The 27,759-nt window shown below is 40.6% G+C and overlaps 1 protein-coding gene across 3 annotated transcripts in view; it reads right to left on the bottom strand.

Moving 5' to 3' along the window:
* CHN1 (chimerin 1) overlaps positions 1–27,759 on the bottom strand; it is a 125,726-nt gene that overhangs the window by 24,464 nt on the left and 73,503 nt on the right. For all 3 annotated transcript variants that reach the window (XM_006151115.2, XM_006151114.2, XM_006151113.3), the window contains one exon: positions 2,943–3,027. In XM_006151115.2, the coding sequence (XP_006151177.1) occupies positions 2,943–2,979 (37 nt within the window). In that variant the 5' untranslated portion in view covers positions 2,980–3,027. The remainder of the gene's footprint in view (positions 1–2,942; positions 3,028–27,759) is intronic.

Genomic DNA, 27,759 nt, shown 5'->3' with positions numbered 1-27,759 from the left:
ATGTTCACAGGTCCCAGAGATTAGGAAGTGAGTATCTTTGAGGATGATCGTTAAGCCAACCGCAGCTGGCATGCACTCAGTCTTTAACTTTGTAATTCTCTGTATTCTGTTTTAGATAAAGTAGATGGCTTAAAAGCTAGGCACACTTAAGAGTCACTTTCTTAGAATTCCATTGTTAATTACATGGAATCAGTTGTCACAGAAAATACAACTAATTTGAATTTCAACACCCCCCCCAGTGGTTTTAAAAAATGGTCTGACTTGTGGTTATATTACATATTAATATGGTTCAAATCATGAAGAATAGAATGCTTTTAAGGATAAGATATAAGATAAAAAAATCTCCTCAAAGCTTTTCTTTCCATTCCTGATCTGAACTCATAATAAGAGGTGGAGACTATTCATGTGAGTAACTGTGAGATGGGACTGAATCATTTTCTTTCTTCTTTCCCCACAGAAAACTACTATAATATTCAAAAACATTCCTTTTAAATACGATTTGGAATTGTACAACAGTGTATTACCAAAAATTATTCGTGCATATTCCATACACAAGGGGACTTTAGCAGCTCATGGAAAGTAGAATTACAGTATAAATTCATTTTGATGCAAAAAATCCTGAAATTCATGCAGTTTCTTCATAATACAAATTATTCATGAACTTTTTTTTTAAAGGTTTTTACCATAGGGTGTGTGTGCTTGCTGGAGAGAGAGAGAGAGAGAGAGAGAGAGAGAGAGAGAGAGAGAGAGAGAGAGAGAGAGAGAGAGAGAGAGAGAGAGAGAGAGAGCGAGAGAGAGAGAGAGAGAAAGCGAGATATGACCCCCTCACAAGAGCCAAGCCACCATCTCCTCTCCTACAGTTTCCTCTTGGGATTTTGGGCATGCACACACGTGTCCAGTTTTAAGCCCGTGGGTTGGGGACTCAAACTCCAGTTGGTCATGTGGTAGTCTAGCACCTTCATCACCACTCCACCTGCTGGCCCTTTCATGGACTTTTTGAAGACCCTTCATACTTATTCTCTGCTAGTAGTTGACTCAGAACTAGTTGACGTTTACCCAGTTGGCACTTACCCTTTCAAAGTATAAAAGATATACATCAAAGCTTCTAAATTAGCAATACTCATAAAATACTTGAACTGTTACAGAGTATCACCAGCCTTACTGACACCATCATCGGTGAGCAGACAATCCTGCTTTGGAAAGAGTACCCCATTTGACTTTGAAAAACCACAAGATATACCTTCTTAATGACACTACTTCCTCAACACTTTCATTCCACTCTGTTTCCCTCCAGTTCAATGGCATACCCATAGCCTTGCTAATTACAGTTCCTCATTCTGACTCTGGAGAACTGAAGCCACAACAATAAAGTTTTCTGTATGTATTCTCTAAGACTAGACTCTGAGTTGAGGCTTTCCCTAACGAACATTTTTGCACAGACCAAAGTCCCTACTCTTGGAACTCTTAGGTGGAACCCCTTGTATCAGGGGGGTCTCTGAATGGGTCTGGCTGGTGATATATGCCTGGAGCCTTTCTATGACTTTGCGATACTAAAGATGTATATTAACAGAGAGAAGCGTGAACTTGAATATTCACATGCAATGCATAATGCGCCTTGTTTTCAAAGAAAGTACAAGTAAGAAGTTCAAAATACCAGACCCTATCTAAGATATCCAAAGTTTCTGCACATAATGAACAAAATATTCCATTTAAAAATCATGCCACAAAAGAAATGAGGGTGTGTATAGTGATAAATCTGACAATTTACCATAGTTACCATTTAGAAATACTTGGCCCTTAAGTATACTTTTTGTGTAAAACTAAGGTATGTATAAAGATTTTTTTTTTAGTTTTACAAATTAAATAGCAGAATAAAACTTTTATAATCAAATACTATATATTTAAAATTTAGATAATTATATTTAAACCTATGCCAGGATCTAAAGAAGTATGAATAAATGACCAGGGTAGCTGTTACATACAAATTCAGTTTTTTTTTTTTAAAGAGAGATTTTTGCTATAGGTTGTGTGTGCTTGCTAGAGAGACAGAGAAAGTGAGAAATTAACCTGGGGGTGTTAGGGTGGTCATGCCATAATCCCTTCTCTTCTCGGGATTTTGGACATGCATGCACATGTGCCAGTGTGAGTTTCAAGCCACTGGGTCCAGGACTTTAACTATGGTCGGCCATGTGGAAATCCAGTGCCTTAACAACTATGCTACCTGCTGGCTACCATAAAAACTATATGAAATGTAAATACCTAGTGTATTATACAAAGTACTGTAATAAATCTCTGCATTAGGCATTTGATTATTTGTAAATCTTCAAGTTTCTAAATTTAAATCTAAAATACCATGGTCATAGTCTACAAACTGGATTTGGCATAGTCAAGATTTCAAAATATCATACAGAAAATATGAGTGACTAAGTGGTTTTTCAGAATTTAGTAACCATCTTTTAAGATAAATTCACAGATTTTTTTTTAAGCTTCAATTTGATTTCACAAAAATTGAGTAAGGACAATCCAGCCTAACAAGTTATCTTTAAAATTCAGTTTCCAAGGCAACAATCATAGGGCCCTGTACATTCCTTTTTAAAAAAAATCATTTTTGTAAATTTAGTTACTGCAACAGCAAAGGCAAGTATTAAATATAACTGCCTTACTTTTATCTCCTTTTGTCAGACTTTTTCAACAAGCTGACTTCTCTCTTTTCAATGGACTAAATTAATACCAGATCCTAATCTGCTGTCCATCAAGCCCAAGAAGGCTTATGGGGAGATAAAACACCAATTTCCCGAGTGGATGCCTGAGACTCCAGTCTGCTGCATGTGTGTAAGAGCAAACCAGGATCCAGTCTATTGCATAAGAGCAAATCTCTAAACTACCTTCCTCCTGTTAACTTCATAACCGACTCACTCCAGAGAGAAGGGAAGAACGCTCACCGGCACACTTCACTCCCTGAGCAATGAGACCCCACATGAAGTTGGCACAGTATTCACACCAGTGTGGCCCTCTGAATGTATGGACCTGAAAAAGAAGAGAGGCACAGGAGGGTGAGGAGGAATATGTGGACGAGGAGACCGCTTCCTATCCAGGCGCGAATACAAAAGCCACAGTTAGTACTACAGAAGCAACATGGCTACACGTAGGAGAATCTGGGCTGGGATGAAATGACAAACAGTTAAAAGATCTTTCAGAGCTTGATCTCTTTTTCTCTTATAGAAATGGTGATAAATCAAACCAATATTCTGCAATTTACTTTTGAGAACAATTTCTACACTGGAGTTTTCCAACAGGTCTCCTCAGGCACAAGCAGCTTCATCTCTGTTACAGGTACTGGCATGTCTCACTGCTATGACATGAGAGATAACAGTACAGAGCGTATCTTAGGGTCTCTAAGAATTCTGTAAGATGACCCACCTGTGACCATTAGTATCAAAAATATTAAATATGACACTTACTGATGGTCATAACCAAATCATCAAAAAAAGCAATTACTGTTCAAAACAGAAAATGTCTGATGCCATGTTACCATAGATAATAAATACTTTTTAAAAACTGTAAAAGCTACTACAGTTGATCAGAAATCCTGTTTGAGTAATAAAGTTACTAATCATTCCAGCTAATAAAAGTTATTTTATTGCATTCAATTCCTTTTTTCTCTGAGGAAGAAGGAAATCCCCAAAGAAGAAAGGATTCAAATGCCAAGATACCTCTAGATTTTTATGCATAGGAAAGAGTAGGTATCCTAGCCTAACTCACAAGAAGAATACTGGTAGAAACAGAAGCAATGAATCCAAACCCCAAACATTAAAAAATTAAAGGGCTGGTGAGGCGCATTGTGGTTAAAGTGCTAGATTCCCACATGGCCGATTGCGGTTTAAGTACCAGACCTGGCGGTTTGCTTTTTCACTTTCCCTTTCTCTGGTCAAATTAAAATAATAACAACAATAATAACAAATGGAGTTAAATAAATAAATAATTCTTAAAAAATAAAAAAAAGCTTAATTATTATCATTACCGATTTAAAAATTCTGAGCAAATATTGACTGAAAATGCATTCAAGAAGTAAAAAGAAACAGAAGGTACAGGACCTACTTATCTGTATCAAATTAGAATTCCTTGAGATGATTTTATACACACATACACGCACACACACAAAATTTTCTCTTGAAGAAAATAGTAAGAGTGCAAATCACAAAGCATGACAATTTGATTTCAAAACAAACATCTGGCAAAACAGCTACTGCAAATAATAATTCACAGTTAGAATTGTTATTATAATTTTTTTTTAATTTTGCCAGAGGGCATGTGTGCTTGCCAGAGAGAGAACATGAAAACACTCCCCACGGGTGGATGGTTATGCTGCAATCTGTTCTCCTCCATTCCTCCCTCTTTGCAGGATTTTGGGTATGCACTCACATGCACCTGTTGTGTTCTTCTCAAGCCACCGGATCCAGACTCAAACCATGTTGTCAGCCATGTGGTATTCAGTTGCCTTACGACCATGCCACCAGTTGGCCTTACCATTTTCAGATTAATTTACTGACTAGGTCTTAGAAACCAAAGAAATGGTTACATGTTCACACACACACACACACACACACACACACACACACACACACTTTATTTCTTCAAACTTGAGATGCCACAAATGTAAAATATACCAATACATGTTTCATTTAGAAAAAGTATGTGAACTATGACAAGCCACTGATTGTAAGATAAATCCCAATTCCAAAGACATTAAAATGTCAATATGTACATATTAAAGTAAACAAAATACATCAAAATTCAACATACTCCTATTGCCCCAAACAGCCATATAAGGTGTGGCGGATAACGTCTGGTTTATTCCAAGTAGGTATGTGCTTATGCCTCTGGTTGCTGCCAAGTGAGCTTGAGCACAAAATTTTATGATGATTTTGAAAAGCAGACCATAATCCCATCTATGTCTTTTATGGAAAAGGGTCAGGAATGCAGACCCGATTGCGTCTGGCTTGTTAATGATGTTCAGAGCCTGTAAACTGAAAGTATTTCCTGGAGTTGCTGCAGCAGAGCCCAAGAGCAACGGCCACGTCCTGTGTGACTTGCCTGTGTGTGTCTATGTGCCTCAGAGTGAATGCAACTGGATAAAGCAAGCGTCTTGCTTGACTCTGATAGGAACTAGTGAAAGCCACACTAACTTATAAAAAGTTCTGTAAGCATGAAAAGCTACTTCTAGAGAAAGTCTTCGCGACACCGACTGGCGTAAAGGTTGCCAAATCTCAAGAGAATCCTGTAGCACTAACTTGGTAAGGTGAATAAAAATGGAATAAAACTATGGAGGAAGCCCCAGAAATTCTTTTGTCCCACGATAAACTATCTGAAAATTACATTAAAAAAGCAAAAACAGAGTAAATGGTGTTTTGTTTGCTATTGATTAAAGAAAAAGGCTGTTGGCAAACAGCATTGAGAACTGAGGTGTTACCACAGAACCCGTTCCTCCCCTTCTGAAAGCAGTAGTGGCATTCTGAAAAGAATGGAGATGTTTCGTTTTATTATGTACGCTGAAGGAGGGGTTTCAAATGTCTGAACAGGCCCAATTTTATCTTTTTAAAATCAAAGTATCAGACATGTATCTCAGACAAGAGTCCTTAGAAAATTATTTATATATTTCATTCTTGGACTTTTTTTTTTTTTTTTTAATTGCCAGAGGGTGTATACATTCAGAGTAGGAGGGAGGGAGAAAGCAACTCTAAATGGAGTGTGGTCACACCACAACTCCTTATCTTCCACTTCTCCCTCCTATTGGGATTTAGGGCACACAAGTACACGCAACTTTGTGTTTTTCAAGCCACCAGAGCTGAGAGTTGAACTGCAGTCAGCCATGTGGAATCCAGTTCTTTTAATGACTGGACAAAGGGCTGACAGCCTTTTTTTTTTTCAAAGATTTTTGCCAAAAGGCTTGTGAGGTCACTGGAGACAGAGAGAAGAAAGATGGAAAGTGAGAAATCATTCCCTGGGGGGATGGCCACACAGCAATTTCTCTTCCTCCATTCTCTGCTTAGGGTTTTAGGCACACAGGCACAATGTGATTTTCAAATCACTGGGTCTGGGACTCAAATCGCAGTTGGCCAAATGGGAGTCCAGACTTAACTACATCCTACCTGCTCGCCCCTTGTTTTATTATTTTATTATTATTATTTTTAGGTTTTTACCATAGCTTGTGTGTGTGCATTGGGGAGGGGGGGAGAAAGAGACAGAAAGAGAGAAGGTGAGAAATACCCCCCCACACACCCGAGGGGATGGACATGCACAATCCCTTCTCCCTTCTCCCCTATTCTCCTCAGGATTTTGGCTTCGCATGTACATATGCCTAGCATGATTTTCAAGCTGCCAGGTCTGGGTTTTGAACCACTGCTGGCCACATGGGAATCCAGCACCTTATCCACCACACCACCTGCTGGCTTCTGACAGATTTTTTTTTTAGAGGTTTTTGCTATATGGTGCGTGTGCGTGCCAGACAGACAGAGACAGAGAGACAGAAAGTGAGAAATCACCCCTCAGGGGTGATGGCCAAGCTGCAATACCTTCTCCTCCATTCTCCTCTTGGGATCTTGTGCATGTACGCACACACGCCTGGTGTGAGTCTAAGCTACTGGGTCCAGGACTCGAACCACCGTCGACTACATGGGAGTCCAGCGACATAGCCATTATGCTGACTGCTGGTCCTGACAGCTTTCTGAACAAGACATCCACAACTATTTTGGACTGGGGATTTATTATTCATTTATCAATCATTTAGAAGGCAGCTAATGTGTGGGGATGCTTTCTCACTCTCTCTCTCTGGAGAGCACACACATCCCTTGGCAAAATAATAAACAGATAGATAGTAGCTTATGTAGCTCTCCAAGTAACTGTTCTATAAATAGGCCTTGTAGCATGAGAAGCTGCTAAACTTTTATTTGCATACAAAGCTGGATTGGTTTTAATCTTTTGTATCTAAAATTCACATTTAAGTTTCCTTTGTTTTCTGACCTCTACAACTGCATGACATGGATCGTATTTGTACACAGTTAATTATTACAGTCTTTTTGTCTTTATTCCCCTGGAGGTCATCAAAACATATTGTGTCTTTATTCATTACTTTTATTCATTCATAAACATGTATTAAGTTATGCCATCTACAAAGGTAAGACATGGGCTCAAGGGATTCACAGGAGGTCTCTCCTATTAAACACAGCGTGAAAATGCACTTTGAAAGTGTTTGCGAAGTGTGAGGGGAGCTGTGGGGAGGGGCATTGCTCAGGCTTAAGATGCAACTGATGAGCTGAATCTGCAGCTAGCTGGCTTGCAGGGCAGAATGGGGTGAGTGTGTTGGAGCCTGGTGCACTAGGAAAAGGTTTGTGAGAAGAACTGGGGTGGTTACAGAGTGGCAAGGAGAGTCAGCAAGAGTGGGGGTGGGGAGACTGGCATGGCAGGAGATAAGAAACGCAGACAGGACCTTTTTCAGGCCTACAGCCTTACACTGCACCTGATGAGCAATGTAGGGCCACTGAAAGGTGTTTTAAGGAGTAACAGTCAACGTGGCGTGGCCAGAGGATGACAGACTAGACAGGAAGTTATAGCAGCCATCCAGGTAATGAAGACAAGGATATGAATTTAGGCAGTTGGTGACTGAGGGACAGGGACAAATGAGTTGTTTAGGAGACATACTCAATAGGAGTTGGTCACCCACTGAGTCAGAGGGTAAAGCTGGGGTAAAAATGGGCTACTTGTCGGGGTTTGGGGCCCGAAGATAGCGGAGGATGACTTTAACAGAGGCACAAAGGTAGAGGAGCCAATTTCAAAGTGAGGTGGGGATGAGAGCACAGAGGGAAGGAGGTCGTGGCTGATGGAGCCAAGGTTCCTGAGGGGTCAGATGGAGGGCGATCCAGGGGTGAGCAACTACGTTTGAATATGGAAAATCACTTTCCCCTCCTGAGCTGGGAGAGAAGAGGGTAAGGGGGTAAGGATGGCCGTGCAAGAGTGGCAGGCCTCGGGGTCAGGAAAGCTAGAGTTCATACTTACAGACTATAGTCTCGGTGCATTGGAAGAAAGTTCAGTTACGAGGCAAATGAACTGGTGAAATGGGAAACAGGAAAGGAAGCTGGCCAGGAACTCGGCGAAGGGCTGCTGGACTTGAAAGCAAGTTTCTTTCCCAGATAACACTAAAACCATACCATACCAGTATCAAGTACATTCAAGAAAAAGAGACAAATACTTTTTTTAAAAAATGGTAACTGCTACATTTGAGCTTTCTCTAAATGTTTTACTTTACCTACCGTTTCTCATTATCGGTGATGTTTACATTACATACTTTACCAATTCAGAGAAGGATTTTTTTTTTTTTTTTTTAATTGCCAGAGGGTGTATACATTCAGAGTAGGAGGGAGGGAGAAAGCAACTCTAAATGGAGTGTGGTCACACCACAACTCCTTATCTTCCACTTCTCCCTCCTATTGGGATTTAGGGCACACAAGTACACGCAACTTTGTGTTTTTCAAGCCACCAGAGCTGAGAGTTGAACTGCAGTCAGCCATGTGGAATCCAGTTCTTTTAATGACTGGACAAAGGGCTGACAGCCTTTTTTTTTTTCAAAGATTTTTGCCAAAAGGCTTGTGAGGTCACTGGAGACAGAGAGAAGAAAGATGGAAAGTGAGAAATCATTCCCTGGGGGGATGGCCACACAGCAATTTCTCTTCCTCCATTCTCTGCTTAGGGTTTTAGGCACACAGGCACAATGTGATTTTCAAATCACTGGGTCTGGGACTCAAATCGCAGTTGGCCAAATGGGAGTCCAGACTTAACTACATCCTACCTGCTCGCCCCTTGTTTTATTATTTTATTATTATTATTTTTAGGTTTTTACCATAGCTTGTGTGTGTGCATTGGGGAGGGGGGGAGAAAGAGACAGAAAGAGAGAAGGTGAGAAATACCCCCCCACACACCCGAGGGGATGGACATGCACAATCCCTTCTCCCTTCTCCCCTATTCTCCTCAGGATTTTGGCTTCGCATGTACATATGCCTAGCATGATTTTCAAGCTGCCAGGTCTGGGTTTTGAACCACTGCTGGCCACATGGGAATCCAGCACCTTATCCACCACACCACCTGCTGGCTTCTGACAGATTTTTTTTTTTAGAGGTTTTTGCTATATGGTGCGTGTGCGTGCCAGACAGACAGAGACAGAGAGACAGAAAGTGAGAAATCACCCCTCAGGGGTGATGGCCAAGCTGCAATACCTTCTCCTCCATTCTCCTCTTGGGATCTTGTGCATGTACGCACACACGCCTGGTGTGAGTCTAAGCTACTGGGTCCAGGACTCGAACCACCGTCGACTACATGGGAGTCCAGCGACATAGCCATTATGCTGACTGCTGGTCCTGACAGCTTTCTGAACAAGACATCCACAACTATTTTGGACTGGGGATTTATTATTCATTTATCAATCATTTAGAAGGCAGCTAATGTGTGGGGATGCTTTCTCACTCTCTCTCTCTGGAGAGCACACACATCCCTTGGCAAAATAATAAACAGATAGATAGTAGCTTATGTAGCTCTCCAAGTAACTGTTCTATAAATAGGCCTTGTAGCATGAGAAGCTGCTAAACTTTTATTTGCATACAAAGCTGGATTGGTTTTAATCTTTTGTATCTAAAATTCACATTTAAGTTTCCTTTGTTTTCTGACCTCTACAACTGCATGACATGGATCGTATTTGTACACAGTTAATTATTACAGTCTTTTTGTCTTTATTCCCCTGGAGGTCATCAAAACATATTGTGTCTTTATTCATTACTTTTATTCATTCATAAACATGTATTAAGTTATGCCATCTACAAAGGTAAGACATGGGCTCAAGGGATTCACAGGAGGTCTCTCCTATTAAACACAGCGTGAAAATGCACTTTGAAAGTGTTTGCGAAGTGTGAGGGGAGCTGTGGGGAGGGGCATTGCTCAGGCTTAAGATGCAACTGATGAGCTGAATCTGCAGCTAGCTGGCTTGCAGGGCAGAATGGGGTGAGTGTGTTGGAGCCTGGTGCACTAGGAAAAGGTTTGTGAGAAGAACTGGGGTGGTTACAGAGTGGCAAGGAGAGTCAGCAAGAGTGGGGGTGGGGAGACTGGCATGGCAGGAGATAAGAAACGCAGACAGGACCTTTTTCAGGCCTACAGCCTTACACTGCACCTGATGAGCAATGTAGGGCCACTGAAAGGTGTTTTAAGGAGTAACAGTCAACGTGGCGTGGCCAGAGGATGACAGACTAGACAGGAAGTTATAGCAGCCATCCAGGTAATGAAGACAAGGATATGAATTTAGGCAGTTGGTGACTGAGGGACAGGGACAAATGAGTTGTTTAGGAGACATACTCAATAGGAGTTGGTCACCCACTGAGTCAGAGGGTAAAGCTGGGGTAAAAATGGGCTACTTGTCGGGGTTTGGGGCCCGAAGATAGCGGAGGATGACTTTAACAGAGGCACAAAGGTAGAGGAGCCAATTTCAAAGTGAGGTGGGGATGAGAGCACAGAGGGAAGGAGGTCGTGGCTGATGGAGCCAAGGTTCCTGAGGGGTCAGATGGAGGGCGATCCAGGGGTGAGCAACTACGTTTGAATATGGAAAATCACTTTCCCCTCCTGAGCTGGGAGAGAAGAGGGTAAGGGGGTAAGGATGGCCGTGCAAGAGTGGCAGGCCTCGGGGTCAGGAAAGCTAGAGTTCATACTTACAGACTATAGTCTCGGTGCATTGGAAGAAAGTTCAGTTACGAGGCAAATGAACTGGTGAAATGGGAAACAGGAAAGGAAGCTGGCCAGGAACTCGGCGAAGGGCTGCTGGACTTGAAAGCAAGTTTCTTTCCCAGATAACACTAAAACCATACCATACCAGTATCAAGTACATTCAAGAAAAAGAGACAAATACTTTTTTTAAAAAATGGTAACTGCTACATTTGAGCTTTCTCTAAATGTTTTACTTTACCTACCGTTTCTCATTATCGGTGATGTTTACATTACATACTTTACCAATTCAGAGAAGGATTATCTTAAAACACCAACTGTACAAATCATACAACGTAGGCTAGCTCTTCTATTGCACTGCTCTGTTGAGCAAAATGGAAAGAGGTGCTCTTTCCTGCAGAACGCTTCACTCACCATCTATCTGCTTTTAAAACGATAAAATCAGAATGCAACGGGCATTACAGAAGTACTAATTAAAAGGTCAAAGGTTGCACCTTGTGTCTCTTTCTGCTTAGGAGGATGCTGGGAAAGAACTAGGTGGGGTATGAGCGAAAGGAGGCCTGGGGTGGTTCTTGAAGTGTGCAGGGCTTGGGCCCGAAGCTCTAGTTCATGAGCGATTCCTACCTGGAGTGGCCTCTGTGCAAAGCACGTCTTAGAGAGCTGCACCTGACAGCATTCATTGACTCGGAACCATGGGTGCCTTTACAAGACACACAACTGACACTCATTATGCGATACTTTCATGTGTCATTTAAAAACAATCTATATGCCCCCAGATTTTTATGTTATCACATGTGAGTTTCAGTTTTCTTGTCTCGGTTTCTCCAGTGCTGCCAGCTCTTTCTCCCCATTCCTTGCTCCATTCTACCTTGTTCTTAGCTGTAGACTAGGAAATCTGATAACTGAACTTTGCCAGCACTGGTTGTAAAAGACAATGTGTCATCTATTCTTTTGATGGTCTTTTTAAAGGTAAAAAACCTTTTGGCTTCTTGTCTGTGTGTCTCGTAGCTGAGCCTGATAGATAGTGGTCTCTTGATCAATGAGGTGCTACCAGTGTCTTACTCTATTCCATTACCTCCATGAAGCTGTCAGTTAAGGTGTCCAAAGAAGAAGTTGGACTCTACTTTGCTATTTACTGTATGATCTTAATGGCAGTTGGCTTTGTAAGGTGGGAGAGTAACAATTATTTTATAGACAGCACTGTCTTTCTTAAGAGTTATTTAAACAAATTATCTGATTAATTAGAAAAACTTTTTTTGGGACCAGCAGTTGGCGTGATGGCTATGTCACTGGACTCCCATGTAGTCGACTGTGGTTCGAGTCCCAGACCCGGTGGTTTAAACTCATGCCGGGAATGTGTGTGTGCATACCCAAGATCCTTATAGGACAAAGGAGGAGAAGGGATTGGGGCATGACCATCCCCCGTGAGGAGGGGTGATTTCTTGCTTTCTGTCTCTCTGTCTCTCTGTCTTTCTGGTGAGCAGATGCACCCTATAGCAAAAATCTCTCCAAAAAAACACCTTTTTTGAGGGATGGTGTTTTGGTAGACAGAATTCAAAAGAGAAATCATTTTGAGTCTTGTAACTACTACTAGTGAAGTCAGGGATGGTCCAAGAAAAGCAACCTCATAAGTGGGCCACACATATTTTTTCTAGGCCACCTGCCATCCTGACAGATGAAAGTGACAGAGTACATGGCATGGATTACATCTTAATGAATAAAGGGCATAACCAACTAGTTTCAAAGTCCTCTTCTCCATTGCACCCTTCATATTGCTTTTCAACCATGAACAACTCTTTTCACATTAATCACTCTGTTAGAAGGAGGAGAAACTGGGACCGGCAGTTGGCGTAATTGCTATGTCGTTGGACTCCCATATAGTTGACCATGGTTTGAGTCCTGGTCACGGTGGCTTAAACTCACTCTGGGCGTGTGTGCGTGGGTGCCCAAGATCCCAAGAGGAGAATGGAGGAGGAGAAGGGATTGCGGTGTGGCCATTCCCCTGGAGGGGGTGATTTCTCGCTTTCTGTCTCTCTGGCGAGCGCACACGCCCTATAGCAAAAACCTCTCAAAAAAAAAAAAAAAAGTGAGGAAAAACCAACATTATCTTATTTATTCCTCTCTAAGTCAAAATACTACCTTAGAAATAAGCGCCAAGGAGGAGGCCTGCAAAGACCGCTGCAAATATAAACCATATAAACTGTGTTGGAGGCAAGGAGAACATCAGGGGAAATGAAATTTTGCTTGGGAAGGTGGCAGTGACATTTAGCTGCAGCTTTTCATTTGGGAGGCTCTGATGAGTCAGTTCTCCAGCATGGTACTGGATGAGGAAGGCAGAGAACAGATGATCAGAATTGATATGAAAAGAACGTAGGTAGACAGGCAGCTGGGTAGGAAAGGCTTTTTCTTCCCCACCCCCTACTGCCCCCAACAATTGTTTCCATTTTTATCTTTGGGGTAATTAGAACATATTCTTTTTAAATTTTTAAATGATTATTTTATTTAACTTCATTTATTTATTTACTTATCTTAATTTGACCAGAGAGGGACAGAATGAGAGAGAGAGAGAAAGTGAGAAAGCAGGCTGCCAGGTCCGGGACTCAAACCGTAGTCAGCCATGTGGGAGTCCAGTGCCCTTAATCACTAAGCGATCAATGTTTGGCTCACCAGGATGGTCTTAAACTTTCTGACCTATAAAATCCACAAAATTCTGTGATTCTTTAGAATTTCAGCCCTAATTCTACTAATGTTTCAGTTAAGGTATTCTGGTTTATACTATTAAGTCATGAAAAGAGAGTGCATAATACTAAGGTCACTGGCAGTAAAGGCATAAAACTGTGCAGGAGTTCTGTGCAATAAAAGGAGGGGTTACTTAAATAAGAGTACCCTTGTATCCAGGCAATACTTTGTGGCCTCGTTGTTTAGTTAAATCTGTTCTAAACTAGTCACCTTTAAACTCTTGAGGAAGGACCAGCAGGTGGCATGGTGGTTAAGGGTAATGGATTCCCATATGGCCGACCACAGTTTGAGTCCTGGACCTGGTGGCTTGCTTTCTCTCTCTTTCCCTTTCTCCTCTCTCTCTCTGTCTCTCTCTGGTCAAATTAAAAAAATAATAATAACAAATGGAATTAAATAAATAAATAATTCTAAAAAAAAAAAAAAGAAAAGAAACTCTTGAGGAAAACTCAGTATCAGAGGTCTGGGTATGGTTAAGACACCAGCATGGATACTAATTATTTTGGCCATGCCTAGTCTTCTTGTCCCGATGGAATGGCTATACAATGTGGTGACCATCACAGGAAAGGCAAGAACAATGCACCAGGTCTGGCCTGAAACATCTCTTTAAGCAATGGCCAGGACTGGTAAGTGGCTGACTAGGAGGAGGGACCCACCCACAGCACAGTGGCAGGCGGACTGAGGGGGCCTTGGGCAGCTGATGAAGGGCCCAGTGAAGGGCCCGGGTGCTAGCGGCCCCTGCCATCAGCTGCTCTACAAGAGACTGTACAGGGGGCACCCTGCAGGGTCTCTTGGAGACACACGTTTAACCGCACAAGTAGTATCATAGTATCACTTCCGACAGGATGACAAATGACAGAAAGTCGATGACCTAATGTTTCAAAAGGGAGAAATCTGTTCAAAATTGAAAGAAGTACCATGAATACTTACCAGCCACACATTGCTCAAATTCAAAAAAAAAGTGATGTCCCTTGAATAGTAAGAAATAACCACAGGAAAAGCTTATATAATATTGTCAGACAGTAAGAATGCTAGTCTTCCTTTATAAATAGGGCAATTTCTAGGACAATATAGTTTAGTTCTGTTTTTACATGAAAAACATAAAAATGTTTATTAACTGGCATACAAAATAATACTCTGAATAAACATTTGCAGAAACAGTAACGAATTATTATCAATTTCAATAGTAATAATACAGTCACTATAACTCAACATAAGGCCTTAAGAGAATTTAGATTCATTATGGCTTCCTTCATAATCTGCCCATTCCCACCCTCAATCAATACTATGACTGTGAAGGAAAAATATTTCTAAAACTACAGACGAGTTAATGCAGTGCAAACAAGCGAACTTGCTAGATTCACACACAGCCACATTAATGGTAGAACACAAATATGGTTTCTGGTCTCAGTATTCTGCTCTAAGCTGAAAGAATGACCCTTTCCACAGAGCTGCCGATTTAAAACTCAGGAACCAATAAGAGGAAATATCAGCGTTCTCACAGCAATCCTTTTATTTTAATCATGCTACAAAGTACAAATTGTATAATAAATAACCATAATGAGTAATTTTAAAACATTTCCATTTTAAAATATGGAAGTTTAAAATACTATAAAATCTATTCATAGGGACCAGCAGGTGGTATGGTGGTTAAGGCAGTGGACAATCCCACATGGCCGACCATGGTTTGAGTCCCAGACCTGATAATTTACTTTCTCGCTTTCTCTCTCTCTCTTTCTCTCTGGTCAAATTAAAATAAATGAATGAATAAATAAACTAAAATAATTCTTTAAGAGGCTAGCAGGTGGCATGGTGGTTAAGGCACTGGACACTCCCACATGGCTGACCACAGTTCGAGTTCTGGACCTGGTGGCTTGCTTTCTCTTTCTCTCTCTGTGTCTGTCTTTCTCTGGTCAAATGAAAATAAATGAATGAATAAGTAAAATTAAATAAAAATAATTCTAAAAAAAAAACCCTATTCATGTTGGGTAAATTCACTTTTCAAGCTGTAGTGATGTATATAGTGATTGAATATATAAAATAAATTGAAATAATAAAAAACCCTACAATTTTAATGTTTAGTCTTCCTTATTTAAAATTTCACGAGCAATTTTTTAAAAACTTCTTTTCCTCTGATAGCATTACCCTTAAACTGAATCATGGTCAAGATTTAAAAATGTCACATTACCTGAAGTTACCTTAAATAATTGAATGAATGAGTTTGCATTCAAATATCAGTAAAAAAAAAATCTACACAGTAAATCAATACTTCAAAATATCAATCTCCTTAAGTTATATTACATATAGCAGGAAAAGGAAATAAATGAACTAACTTGGCTGTGCAATAAAAGTCACTTTACAGTCCCTGGCTGAGTGACACAAAATCTCGATACCCACACTGTAGATAAGGTAGACTGAACACCAAGGACAAGACCAGTCCACCTTATTTTGTAATCCACAATTTCTCAAAGCCAAGTCTGCACTAGTATAATCCTTCTCACATCAGGTTTCAACTTCTCTTGGCTTTGGTTGTGAAAGAAGTACCATCAACACACACTACAGTATGAACGGAAGCGTGCCTCTAGTATGCCAGAAAAAAGGTTTGACTAGGCCAGCTGCAGTGGTGTAGGCCGATGGAGGCCCCTGTGCAGTGATGTGCTGAGGCTCATGGGAGGCCTAAGTTTGGTTCCTGGCCCACCCTAAACAGGTCAAGTGCACTGGCACCTGCCTGTAGTCCTGGCTAGCTGACAGGCCAGGGCAGGAGGATTGCGACATGGCGAGACCCTGTCAGAAATGCCCCCACGCTCTATTCTGTCATGGGGCAGGGGAGGTTTGACTAGAAAGCAGAGAATTATTGTCATTCAGACCCTTTCATTTAAAGCCCAGTAAAAGATTCTGATTTCCCATTACTTTCCTCCTTTTTCACTGACTGTTGCTCTAAAGAATAATTAGCATCTCTTCCCTTCTACTACACGATCAAACTGGGTCTTCTTTTTTAGTTTCTTAGGTAGAAGCCCAGCTCACTGATTTAGGACTTTTTCCCTCCCTTTTCTAAAATAAGCATTTAATGGCATAATTTTCTCTATAAGTAATGCTTTAGCCACATTCCATGAACTTCGATATATTGTATTTTTCTTTCCAGTCAGTTCAAAACATTTTCTAGGGTTTTTTGAGATTATTTTTCCCTCCAACTCATGAATTATCCAGCAATATGTTGTTTAATTTCTAGGGCCATGGAAAATTTTCATATATGTTACTGATTTCAAATTTAACTCTTATTTTAGTCAGACGATATGCTTTAGATGATTTTGATACTTTTTTTTTTTCATTTTAATATTTTAAACTTTTCCACAAGGTGTAGAGACTTACTGGAGAGACAGAGAGAGAGGGGAAAAGTAAAAAGGTGCCCCCCACGGGATGGTCACACCAGTCCGTTCTCCTTTGTATATCCTTCCTTTCTGGATTCTGGGCACACACACACAGCTCTTTTTTGTTCAAGCAGTTGGGCTCCAGACTCAAACAACAGCCAGCCATGTGGAACCCAGCTACCTTAACTACTATGCCACTGGCTGGTCTACTTTCCCACTTATTGACACTTGTTTTATGACCCAAAATATTGTCTTTTCTTTATAAATCTCCTACATTCACTGAACAGTTATGTGCATTTTGCTATTGTTTGGTGGTATGCTCTATAAATATCAATTAGGTCAAATTGATTGATACTGTTATTCAAGTCTTCTATACCCTTATTAATTTTCTATTTGTTCTGTCATTGAGAGAGAAGTGTTGAAATCTATTTAAGTCCAGTTCAGTTGCTGTTTTGTGTTTTAAATCTATCATAAATTTAAAATTTTATGACCTCTTTATCCATTCCACCCACTGTATTCCTAATAATACTCCTTGTTCTGAAAACTGCTATGCTAATATAACAATTTCATTTTCCTTTGAATTATAGTCTCCATGGTATATCTTTTTCTTTTACCTTTCTGTATCTTTACATTGTAAATGGATAACATGAGGTTAAACCTTGCTTTTTTTTTTTAAAGAATTATTTATTTCCATTTGTTCTTGTTGTTGGTATTATTATTAATTTAACCAGGCAGAGACAGAGAGAGAGAAAGGGAAAGGGAGAAAGCAAGCCGCCAGGTCCAGGACACGGCCAGTCATGTGGGAATCCAGTACCTTTAACCACCACTCCACCTGCTGGCCCCAGATCTTTTTTTTTTTTTTTTTGGAGAGGTTTTTTGCTATAGGGCGCATGTGCTCGCCAGACAGACAGAGAGAGACATAGAGACAGAAAGCAAGAAATCACCCCCCAGGGGGGATGGCCACGCCGCAATCTCTTCTCCTCCATTCTCCTCTCGGGATCCTGAGCACGCACGCACATGCGCCCGGCATGAGTTTTAAGCCACCGGGTCCGGGACGTGAACCGCGGTCCACTACGTGGGAGGCCAGCGACATAGCCATTACGCTAACTGCTGGTTCCCCAGATCTTTTTTTTTTTTAAATCCAATCAGACAACCTATGCCTCTTTACAGTAGTGTCTGGTCATTTCCATTTAAAGTAACTACTCATGTAGCAGGGTTTAAATCTGCCAGTTTGCTGTTTGTTTTCTATGTATTCCAGTTATCTTTCATTTCTCTTCTCTCCTTTGTGCACACATCTATATTAACTGCGTTTTTATGATTCCATTTTGTTTCCACAATTAGCTTATGAAAGAAACCTACTTTACCTTTTAGAGTTCATGTAAAGGTCTATAATATACAACAGTCCCTCCTTACTTTCTTGTAGTCAGCTGTGGTCCAAAAGTACTACGTGGAAAATTCTAGAAATAATAATTCTTAAGTTTTAAATCATGCCCTATTCTTAGCAGCATGATAAAGTATTTCTGTCAAGTCCACTTGCCTGGAACATGAACATCCCTTTGTCCAGCACATCCATGCTGTATTTACTATGCACCTGTCAATCACTTAGCCATCAAGGGATGGACTAACTGGCTGGTATCACTGCTTTCAAAAGTGTCTTAAGGGACAAGCAGATGGCATAGCAGTTATGTTGCTGGACTTCCACATGGCCGACCGTGGTTTGTGTCTCAGACCTGGTGGCTTAAAACCCATGCTGGGCATGTGTGCATGTGTGCTCGAGATCCCGGGCAGAGAATGGAGAAGGGACTAAAGGCATACCATCCCCCCAGAGGGTGATTTCTCACTCCCCACCCACCGCAAGTACACATGCCATAAGGCAAAAACCTTTTAAAAAAGAAAATAAAGTTTTGAATCTGATGGCGCTTGTTAAAAATGTTTATATATTTTATCTTTTAGTTTCATTTTTCCACAAACTTTTTGAAACCCCCATTATTATGTATTCCACCCCTACTAGTGCACAAAATGGTTCCCTCAGTGAGTTTCAGCCATCGCCCAGCCTATTGCTTTCTGATGGTTTCCTGATAGTTTCCTCTCTTGCATGTGCAGTTAAGTACTAAAGCTAAAGAAAAGACCCAAGAAGACTTCTCTGAAGATCTCCAGAGTATGCTCATGAGTAGCTCTATCCTCAGGCACCTGCCCCGTCCACCTGAGCTGTTTTGCCTCTCCAACTCCCATCTCTGTGTCCTCTGGGAGAGCACTCTCCTCTACTTGCCTGCTTAGAGGCAGGAAGCTAGAGCAATCAAGAATCTCCTCATCCGAGTTCTTTCTTTCCGTTCCCAAGTCCTGCACTACCTAGTAATCAGTCTGACTTGTTTTATACACTTCTTCTGGGTTGCTATTTGTTTAAGATAGGAAAGTTAACCTAGTTCCTCCATCATGGCTGACAATGGAAATTCAGATTATAGTCTTGGTTCTCAAATGGATCTTACATTAAGCTGGAACCAGCAACTTTCTCTAGGCTTCGGTTCTACACCTATAAAACAACATCGATTTAATCAGTAATTCTTAATGTCGTTTATACAAGCTAGACTGCTTCAAGATTATTTTGTCAACCATGAAGGACATCTCACTCAGCAAAGCATTATGCTAACAATGCTGAGATTAGTAGGCTGTAGAGTAGGGCCTTACAGCTGGTGACTTCACTTATCATTTAATATTGCAGAGGGCATTCCTTATTTTTCAACCACAGAGAATAGATTTTCTTATCTCTGGATAATAGCCATCAACCCATATGAATCATATGGAGCTGACCCCATCCCCAGCTCCAGGGGAGACTATCTGACCTAGATCTAAGCTAATTAGCACATTCCATTCTCCTGACTAGAGCTACTGGTGCAGAGGGGGGCACAGTATCTGACGGGGCGAATGACAGCCAAGCCTAGAACCTTTGTTCAGTCTCTCTTTGCAGCTGACTAGAATCCAGGAGGCTATAGCACTGGAATCTCTGCCAGCTATCTATCCTAGCACAGGCGGGAGCCTAAAAATGAAGACAGAGTGGGGAGACAGTTCTGGTAGCATTTTAAGCCCCTGGGTAAAAGGATATCTTCAACTAATGCTGGGTTTTTCCTACTGTAAATTCCCTTTGACCTTAGATAGGGTGGACTGAGCTTTCTGACATCTGCAATGGAAAGCTTCTCAACTGTTTCATCAAACTGTAAAAATCATCCATGGATTACAAACAATTTTTTTTTAAAACACACTGAAGCAACACCATACAACTGTAGAGTAATGAGATGTAACAGCAACTGTCAAAGCAAACTATGGGACTGTCAGAAAAGTCATCATGATACATTCTTGCATTAAAAAAAATGCATAATGACTTTTCCAACAACCCAATAGCATGCCTCTTTAGAGGCGGACTTCTCTTTATGAACAACAGCATGTGTACCAGGCAGAGCTGTAAGCAGAGACCAGGGTTGTGTTATGTGAAAAAGGAAGCGCTCTGGGGCCAGCAGGAGGCATGATGATTATGTTGCTGGACTCCCACACAGTCAACCATGGCTTAAGTCCTGGCCCCAGTGGCTTTAAACTCATGCCGGGTATATGTGAGTGAGTGCACAAAACCCTGAGAGGAGAATGAAGGAGAAGGGATGGCGATGTGGCCATCCTCCCATGCTTTCTGTCTCTCTGTCTCTCCAGTGAGTGTACGTGCCCTCTAGCAAAAATCTCTCATTAAAAAAAAAAAAAAAAAAAAAAAGGTAGCGTTCCAAACACAGGTAGTTCTAAAAAAGAGAGTGAGCAAGACACTTTAGGCATGGTTTGGGCAAATCTACTCACATGGATAGCCAAAAGATCAGTTCTAAAAACAGACTGCAATATATCACCTTTCACATGAGCTTGAACCAGCAACTTCTCTAGGCTTCAGTTTCTACACGTGCAAAATGACATTAACTTAATCAGTCATTTTCCATGTCCTTTAAGAAATCTCCGCTTCCCATGACCTAAAAATGGATAGTCTTAACTGCACTGGACTGAGGTGAATATCATGGTGGGTAAAGTCCCTTTACAATCTAAATGATGTATGGCGATTACATGTACAAATAATAATTTAAAAAGGAAAAAAATAAATAAAAATAAAATAGCATATTGTTAGATTAAAAAAAATGAATACAGTCTTTTATTTAAAATGTTTATGTCTGGTTAACACCTTATGAAACACTTCATTTCTATTTTTATTCCCCCTAAAATTTTGCCATACTGAAAATAAGCAGTTTGAGATGATGCAGTGTTCTTCAGAAACATAATGATCCTTCCCTCTAATGCTTTCCTATTTTGCAACCAGAAGAATATTAACTTAAGAGGAATTAGGAGGGCCAGCAGGTGGCAAAGTGGCTGTACTCCCACATGGCTGACTATGGTTTGAGTCCTGGCCCAGCGGCTCGGAAATCACACCGGACACATGTGTGTGCATGCTCAAAAATCCTGAAAATAGAATGGAGGAGAGGGATTGTGGTGTGGTTAACCCCTCCAGAGGATGATTTCTCCCTTTCCTTCTCACTGACTCTGTCTGTCTCTCTCTAGTGAGTGTATGCACCCTATGGCAAAAATCTTAAAGAAAATTAAATAGAAATTTAAAAAAAGAATTAGGAAACCTGAAAAAAAACTACTGTTATGGTGTTTAACAGAAAAATGATATAGTAGTTTCTCAGCTACCAGCAGGTCTTCTGTGCTAAAATATTTAAAAAAGGAAGACCAGTATTTTGCATGTATTCTCTTCATTTATTTTAACCTATATTCCACGTCCATTAATGTAAATGGATGTCTCTTTAACAAAAGCAATGATATTTTTGTGTCATGTACTATTACATAATCTATCACGAATGTTGACTAATGATGACAAGTTTACTGAGATATAAGGATCTCAGTAATATAGACAGTAACTGAAATAAGCCATAATGGCATGACACATGACCATCTTATTAGAGTCATGGTAGGCCTTTCCTCAACCACTCTTTGTCCTCTAGGTAATGCTGATACTGGATCACAAAGATGAAGATTTCAAAAATAGAGATATGAAATACTACATATGTATTTCTCCTATTAACTTATAAAACAAGCAAAATAGAATTAAGATCCAGTCCTCAGGTAAATCTAGATGAGGAAAAAGAATATAACACCAGAGACTATAAGTAGCCTTTAAAGTACCAACGTGTCCCAAATGTGGGAAAAAGCAATCCTTGAAGGTTAGATTATTATGTGAACACATAAACTAAAGTATGATGAAAACAGAATTCTGTGAGAGGTGACTGATTTTAAAAATTCAATTTATTGTGTTCTTCCTATGGGTTTATATCCTTAACTTGTCATTGTGTAAGAAGTCACATGTCAGGCCAATTCTCTACTTCGGGATAAATTTTAGAGACATTTCATTTTCTAAAATATCAAAGTCTGCAGATGGACATAGATGCTGGAAATAATCAATACTGCGTTAGGAGTAGTTGTGTGCCAGAGGGTTTCAAATTAGGATCTTGGAAATGAGAATCAGGACTGCTTCTGGTGAGGGACAGAGCCAGGTGGCTGGCTCCCTCTAAAGCCATTTAAAAGTGGTAAACCTATGACTCTCTCTCTATATATCTATTTTTTTATTTGCCAGAGAATGTGTGTGCTCACTGGAGAGAGACAAAGTGAGAAAGCAGCCCTATGGAGGACAGTCATGCAGCAATCCATTCTCCTCCATCTCTCCCTCGTTTTGGGAATTTGGGCACACACACACATGTGTCTGGTGTGGTTTTCAAGCCGCAGGGGCTGGGACTTGAACTCAGCCATGTGAGATCCAGCTGCCTTAACCACCATGCCACTGGCTGGTCCATCTTGTTCTCAAAGGCAGTCCTGAGGTTCTAGGGGTTTTTGTTAAGTGTTTGTTGATTTTTAGTTTGCCAGAAGATGCATGCACTCTACAGAGAGAGCAAGAAACAGAGACAGTGAAAGCACACCCAATGGGAAGTGGTCCCACCACAATCTCTTTTTCTCCATTTCTTCAATTCTATCAGATTTCAAGCAGCTGGGGCCAGGATTCAAACTGTGGTTGGTCATGGGGGATCCAGCTCCCTTAACCACTTGGCCTATTGTTTTGAATTCCATAAAATAAATAGAATAACTAATAAGTTCCACCAAGAATCTCCTAATAAGAAAAACAAACCTGGGGGCTGGCAGGTGGCATGGTGTTAAGGGCATTGGACTCCCACATGGTCAACTATGGTTTGAGTCCTGGACCTCGTGGCTTGCTTTCTCGCCCTCACCCCTTGCTCTCACTCTGTCTCTTTCTGCTCAAATTTAAATAAATAAATAAATAAATGTTAAATAAAATAATTCTTAAAAAAAAAAAACTGCACATCTCTAACCAAATTTTAAAACAATGAAAGTAAAAATAAGTGGGAATACATCAAACCAAAGAGTTTCTATACTACAAAGGAAAAATCACAGTGGAAAGGCCACCCATGACTGAGAGAAAATATCTGCAAACCACATATCTGAAAAGAGATTAATGTTCAAAAATTTTAAGGAATTTTTACAACTTGATAGCCCCCCCAAAAAATCCTATCGAAAAATGGCCAAAGGACTTGAATAAACATTCTACAAAGAAGACATACAGTGGCCAAAAGGTATGTGAAAAGAGTGCTCAATATCACTAATCCTCAGTGAAACACAAATCAAAACTACAATGGGTGGAGGCAGATGGTAGTGCAGTGGTAATACACAATGATCTGTGAGACAACTCCACCTGAAAAGGCTGCTGCTGGTGTGTGGGCATCCAAGACCTCTCTGAGTATGCTGGGCATTGTGTCAGGACACTATTGGGGGTGCCAACTCTCTCTCACTCATGGGGGATATAAATTTTTTTTCCCCAAGAGGTTTTTTACTTTAGGGCACATGCACTAGCTGGAGAGAGAGACAGACAGAGGGGGAGAGAGAGAGTGAGAAATCCTCCCCCAGCAGGGATAGCCATCCTGTAATCCCTTCTCCATTTTCCTAGGATCCTGGGCATGCATGCACATGCACTGGCATTGAGTTTCAAGACACTGGCTCTGGGACTCGAACTGCAATCTGCCATGTGGGAGTCCAGTGACATAACTGCCACGCCATCTGCTGGCTCCAATAATTTAAAAAGACTATAATGGGAGGGGCTGGCAGGTGGCATCATGGCTAAGGCACTGGACTCCACACAACCAACTGCAGTTCAAGCCCTGAACCTGGTGGCTTAAAAATCATGCTGGGCACATGTGTGTGCATGCCCAAAATTCTGAAAGGAGAATAGAGTAGAAGGGATTCCCTCTCTTTGTCCCTCTTGGGCAAGTGCACACATCCTATGGAAAAAATCTAAAAAACAAAAACAAAAGACTGCAATGGGCTATATTATCTCACACTTGTTAGAATTACTAAATAAATAAATAAATAACACAAAAGATAATAATGCTGGCAAAGAAGTGGAGAAACTGGGACCCTAATACACTGTTTGTAGGAATATAAGATGGCATAGCGGCTATGAAAAACAGTATATGGCCAGACCAGCTCTTTGTCTGTTATTTAAGGCAGCCAGATCCCACATGGCTGAGTCCTGAACCTGGAGACCTGAGCCACATGCAGGGCACATTTGCACGTGTGTCCAAAATCCCAAAAGATGGAACAGATAGAGGAGGAGGGATTGCAGCATGACTATTCTCCATGGGTGATGGTTTCTTCTCTCCTCTTTCTCTGGCAAGTGCATTTGCCCTCTAGGATAAAAGCAAACAAACAATAAAACAGTATAGAAATGCCTCAAAAAATTAAAACTAGAACTACGATATGATCCAGTAATATCATTTCTAAGTATGTATCCCATGAACTGAAATCTGGGTCTTGAAGAGATTATCTATACTCCCATGTTCAATGCAATGCAACATTATTCATAATAGACAAAATATGGAAACAATCTAAACATTCAGTGGATGAGAAGAGTACGGTGTATGTTTAATGGAATATTCGTTTGGTCCTTAAAAAGAAAAAGGAAATCCTGCATACACGATAGTCTGGATGAACATGGAGGACATGATGCTACGTGAAATAAGCCAGGCCCACAAGTGCAGGCATTGGATAATTGTACTTATAACAGGTATCTAAAATAGTCAAATGCATACAGCACGGTTGCCAGGGGCTGGGGAGAGGGAGAAATGGGTAGGTTGACCAATAACATATAAAATTGCAGTTATAGGGAACCAGCAGTTAGCGTAATGGCTATGTCACTGGACTCCCACGTAGTCGACCACGGTTCGCGTCCTGGACCCGGTGGCTTAAAATTCACGCCGGGTGCATGTGCGTGTGTGCCCAAGATCCCGAGAGGAGAATGGAGGAGAAGGGATTGTGGCGTGACCATCCCCCCTGGGGGGTGATTTCTCGCTTTCTGTCTCTATGTCTCTCTCTGTCTGGCGAGTGCACGCGCCCTATAGTGAAAAAAAAACTCAAAAAAAATTGCAGTTATAGAAGATCAGGAGGTTCTGATCTGCTGTACAACTATGTGCCTTTGGTTAACATGCTGTATTGTGCACTTAAAAATGTCATGTTAAGTGTTCTTATCACACACACAAATTCTTGCCCTATTTTAGACTATGTTCTGGTATTCAAAACCATGCTTTATATACTCATTTCTGGTTGTCAAACTGTTTCTTAGATAACAACTATTAAACATTATATCTGCATATGGAATATACAACCATAAGAAATATGTCATTATACATAAATGACATGTAAAATTAAAAGCATGTATAACATATTATTTTCCTCATCCTTGTTACACTTCCATGTAAGTTTTACATTTCCTGTTAGTTTGTGCATGTCCAAAGGTCAAGGATCACATATTCCAAATTACTGTATACCCTCCCCATGCCTAGCAGGGTGATGTGTACACTATAGTTGTTCAATGAATACTTGAGGATGAGTGATGGGGAAATGGGGTACACATCTGTTAGGGAAGCCTGCAAAGACTTGTTTTAGATTAGAGAAATGAAGTGGGCAAGATGCTTCAACAGTGTTAATGGGATTTTTTTTTCTCTGAAAATATTTAGTTGGTATTTCACCAGTAACTTACCACAGGTATACTGAAAGAGTCCATCTTTTCCGGGCCCACGTGGACAAGATAGGGACTTAATTCAGATCAAGAGGCTAGAAAGAAGGGGTTCTCAAGACGTGTTTCCCCCACTTAAAGCATTTTTAAAGTGTTACGCTATTAAACTTGAATGAAAGAAATAAAAATGTTGCCATATAGTTTTACAAATGGTAATTCACAGGAGCAAGGCAGTATAACATGGAGAAGCAAAATTTGGGAACTTGGGGAAGAAAGATTATACAACATCTTGAGAATGAAGGGTAATGGTCTGTGACAACCATACATCATGGCAAGTTTCTCCTCAGTGTAGCAATTTATATTCTCTAGTCCCATAAAATGGTGGTGAAGAAGGATGTGCAAACCCTTAAGACCTTTGCAAGAGGTTTCTTTTTGGATTAACAGCAGGCAGTACCTTTTGATATAAAGATCTAGATTTGTACTTGAGGTGTCATAGCCAGTTCCCCAGCCAGCATTACAAACTACAGGGAAGACAGGTGGGGTGAGGTTGAGAAGGCCACAGTGCTGAGGGCAGGCATGGATGGAAATGCACAAGAAGTCAATGCCATCTTCCTTATGAATAACACAGCTGACGCAGAAAGCAGAGCAGTGTCTGTTCATCACGATGACTTCCACAGCATCTGGTAAGTACTACCCGGATAGCAACAGAAACGAAGCGTACAGGGCTGCAGACGATGGTGTTCGGTCTCCTAGTTTCTCTACGGCAGCGCTCTCCGTGTCTGACTGCCCTAGGCAGAAAGAACCCCACACTGTGCACTGATCTTTGCTATTTTTATCTTCTCTTGCAAGTGCCCCACATTCGGAACCAGAGAGCGTATGCGTGTAACAGAAATATATACAATTTCATTTAATCTCTTAGAGGCAGAAAAGCACTCTTCTTTTAAAATGTTTATGTGGGTCACTCCACGTTCATGTCCGTAGTAAGGGCAATGATGAGTGACGTTATCAAGGAAGGGGTCATTCTAGGTTACCCTCCCCATTTTATCTGCACTCACCTTCCTTCACATTACTACTAATTCAAAACAATATCCAAATTCCTGAGCATTTAAAGTGTGCATACAGACTCTCCAATCGAACACCAGGGAATGTGATGACACCTTAAGTTTCATATACATTTAATTTGGTAACTTTTGGGAAATTTTCTACTGCCATTTTAAGACTCACATAAATCTGATTAAAAGAAAACACTGTAATAACACAGATCTTAAAATCATTAGAAGAAGCTATCTTCTTGTGTGCAGCAATTTCCTGCTGTCAAGAAAAGTGGCTTCAAAATAACAGAAGGTCCCTCATGCCATTCTGTGTACCCATTCAACAAATGCTCCTGAGCATGTACAGTTATAGGCATCTGAAAAAGGAAGCATGAGGGGAGGCAGGGTAGTGGTGTGAAGGAGGGTGAGGACAGCAAAAAGAAAGTGAGAGGCATATTTATTGAAAATGACAATTCACTGATATTAACTAATACAACCAGCTTTTTAAAAATATTCTTTCATATAAAGTTTAATCTGGTTACATTTTGGAAATTTTGCCCTATACAATAAAATTTTAATAATGGAAAACAGGATAATTGTAATAATTCACTCAGAACTTTATTACTGTAAGAGAACTTAAAGATCATACAGTTTAACTCTATAGTTCACAGCAAAACTACTTTTATTTGCTGACTCATTTTGCACTTATTCTTGAATATGAATCAAATAAAGGACCAGATCTGCTCAGTCCATAGAAAGAAAGCCAAGCCTCTGT

This window comes from Tupaia chinensis, unplaced genomic scaffold (assembly GCF_000334495.1).
Source record: "Tupaia chinensis unplaced genomic scaffold, TupChi_1.0 Scaffold000314_1, whole genome shotgun sequence".
Classification (NCBI taxonomy): Eukaryota; Metazoa; Chordata; class Mammalia; order Scandentia; family Tupaiidae; genus Tupaia; species Tupaia belangeri.
This window is presented reverse-complemented; position numbering and strand designations above follow the sequence as displayed.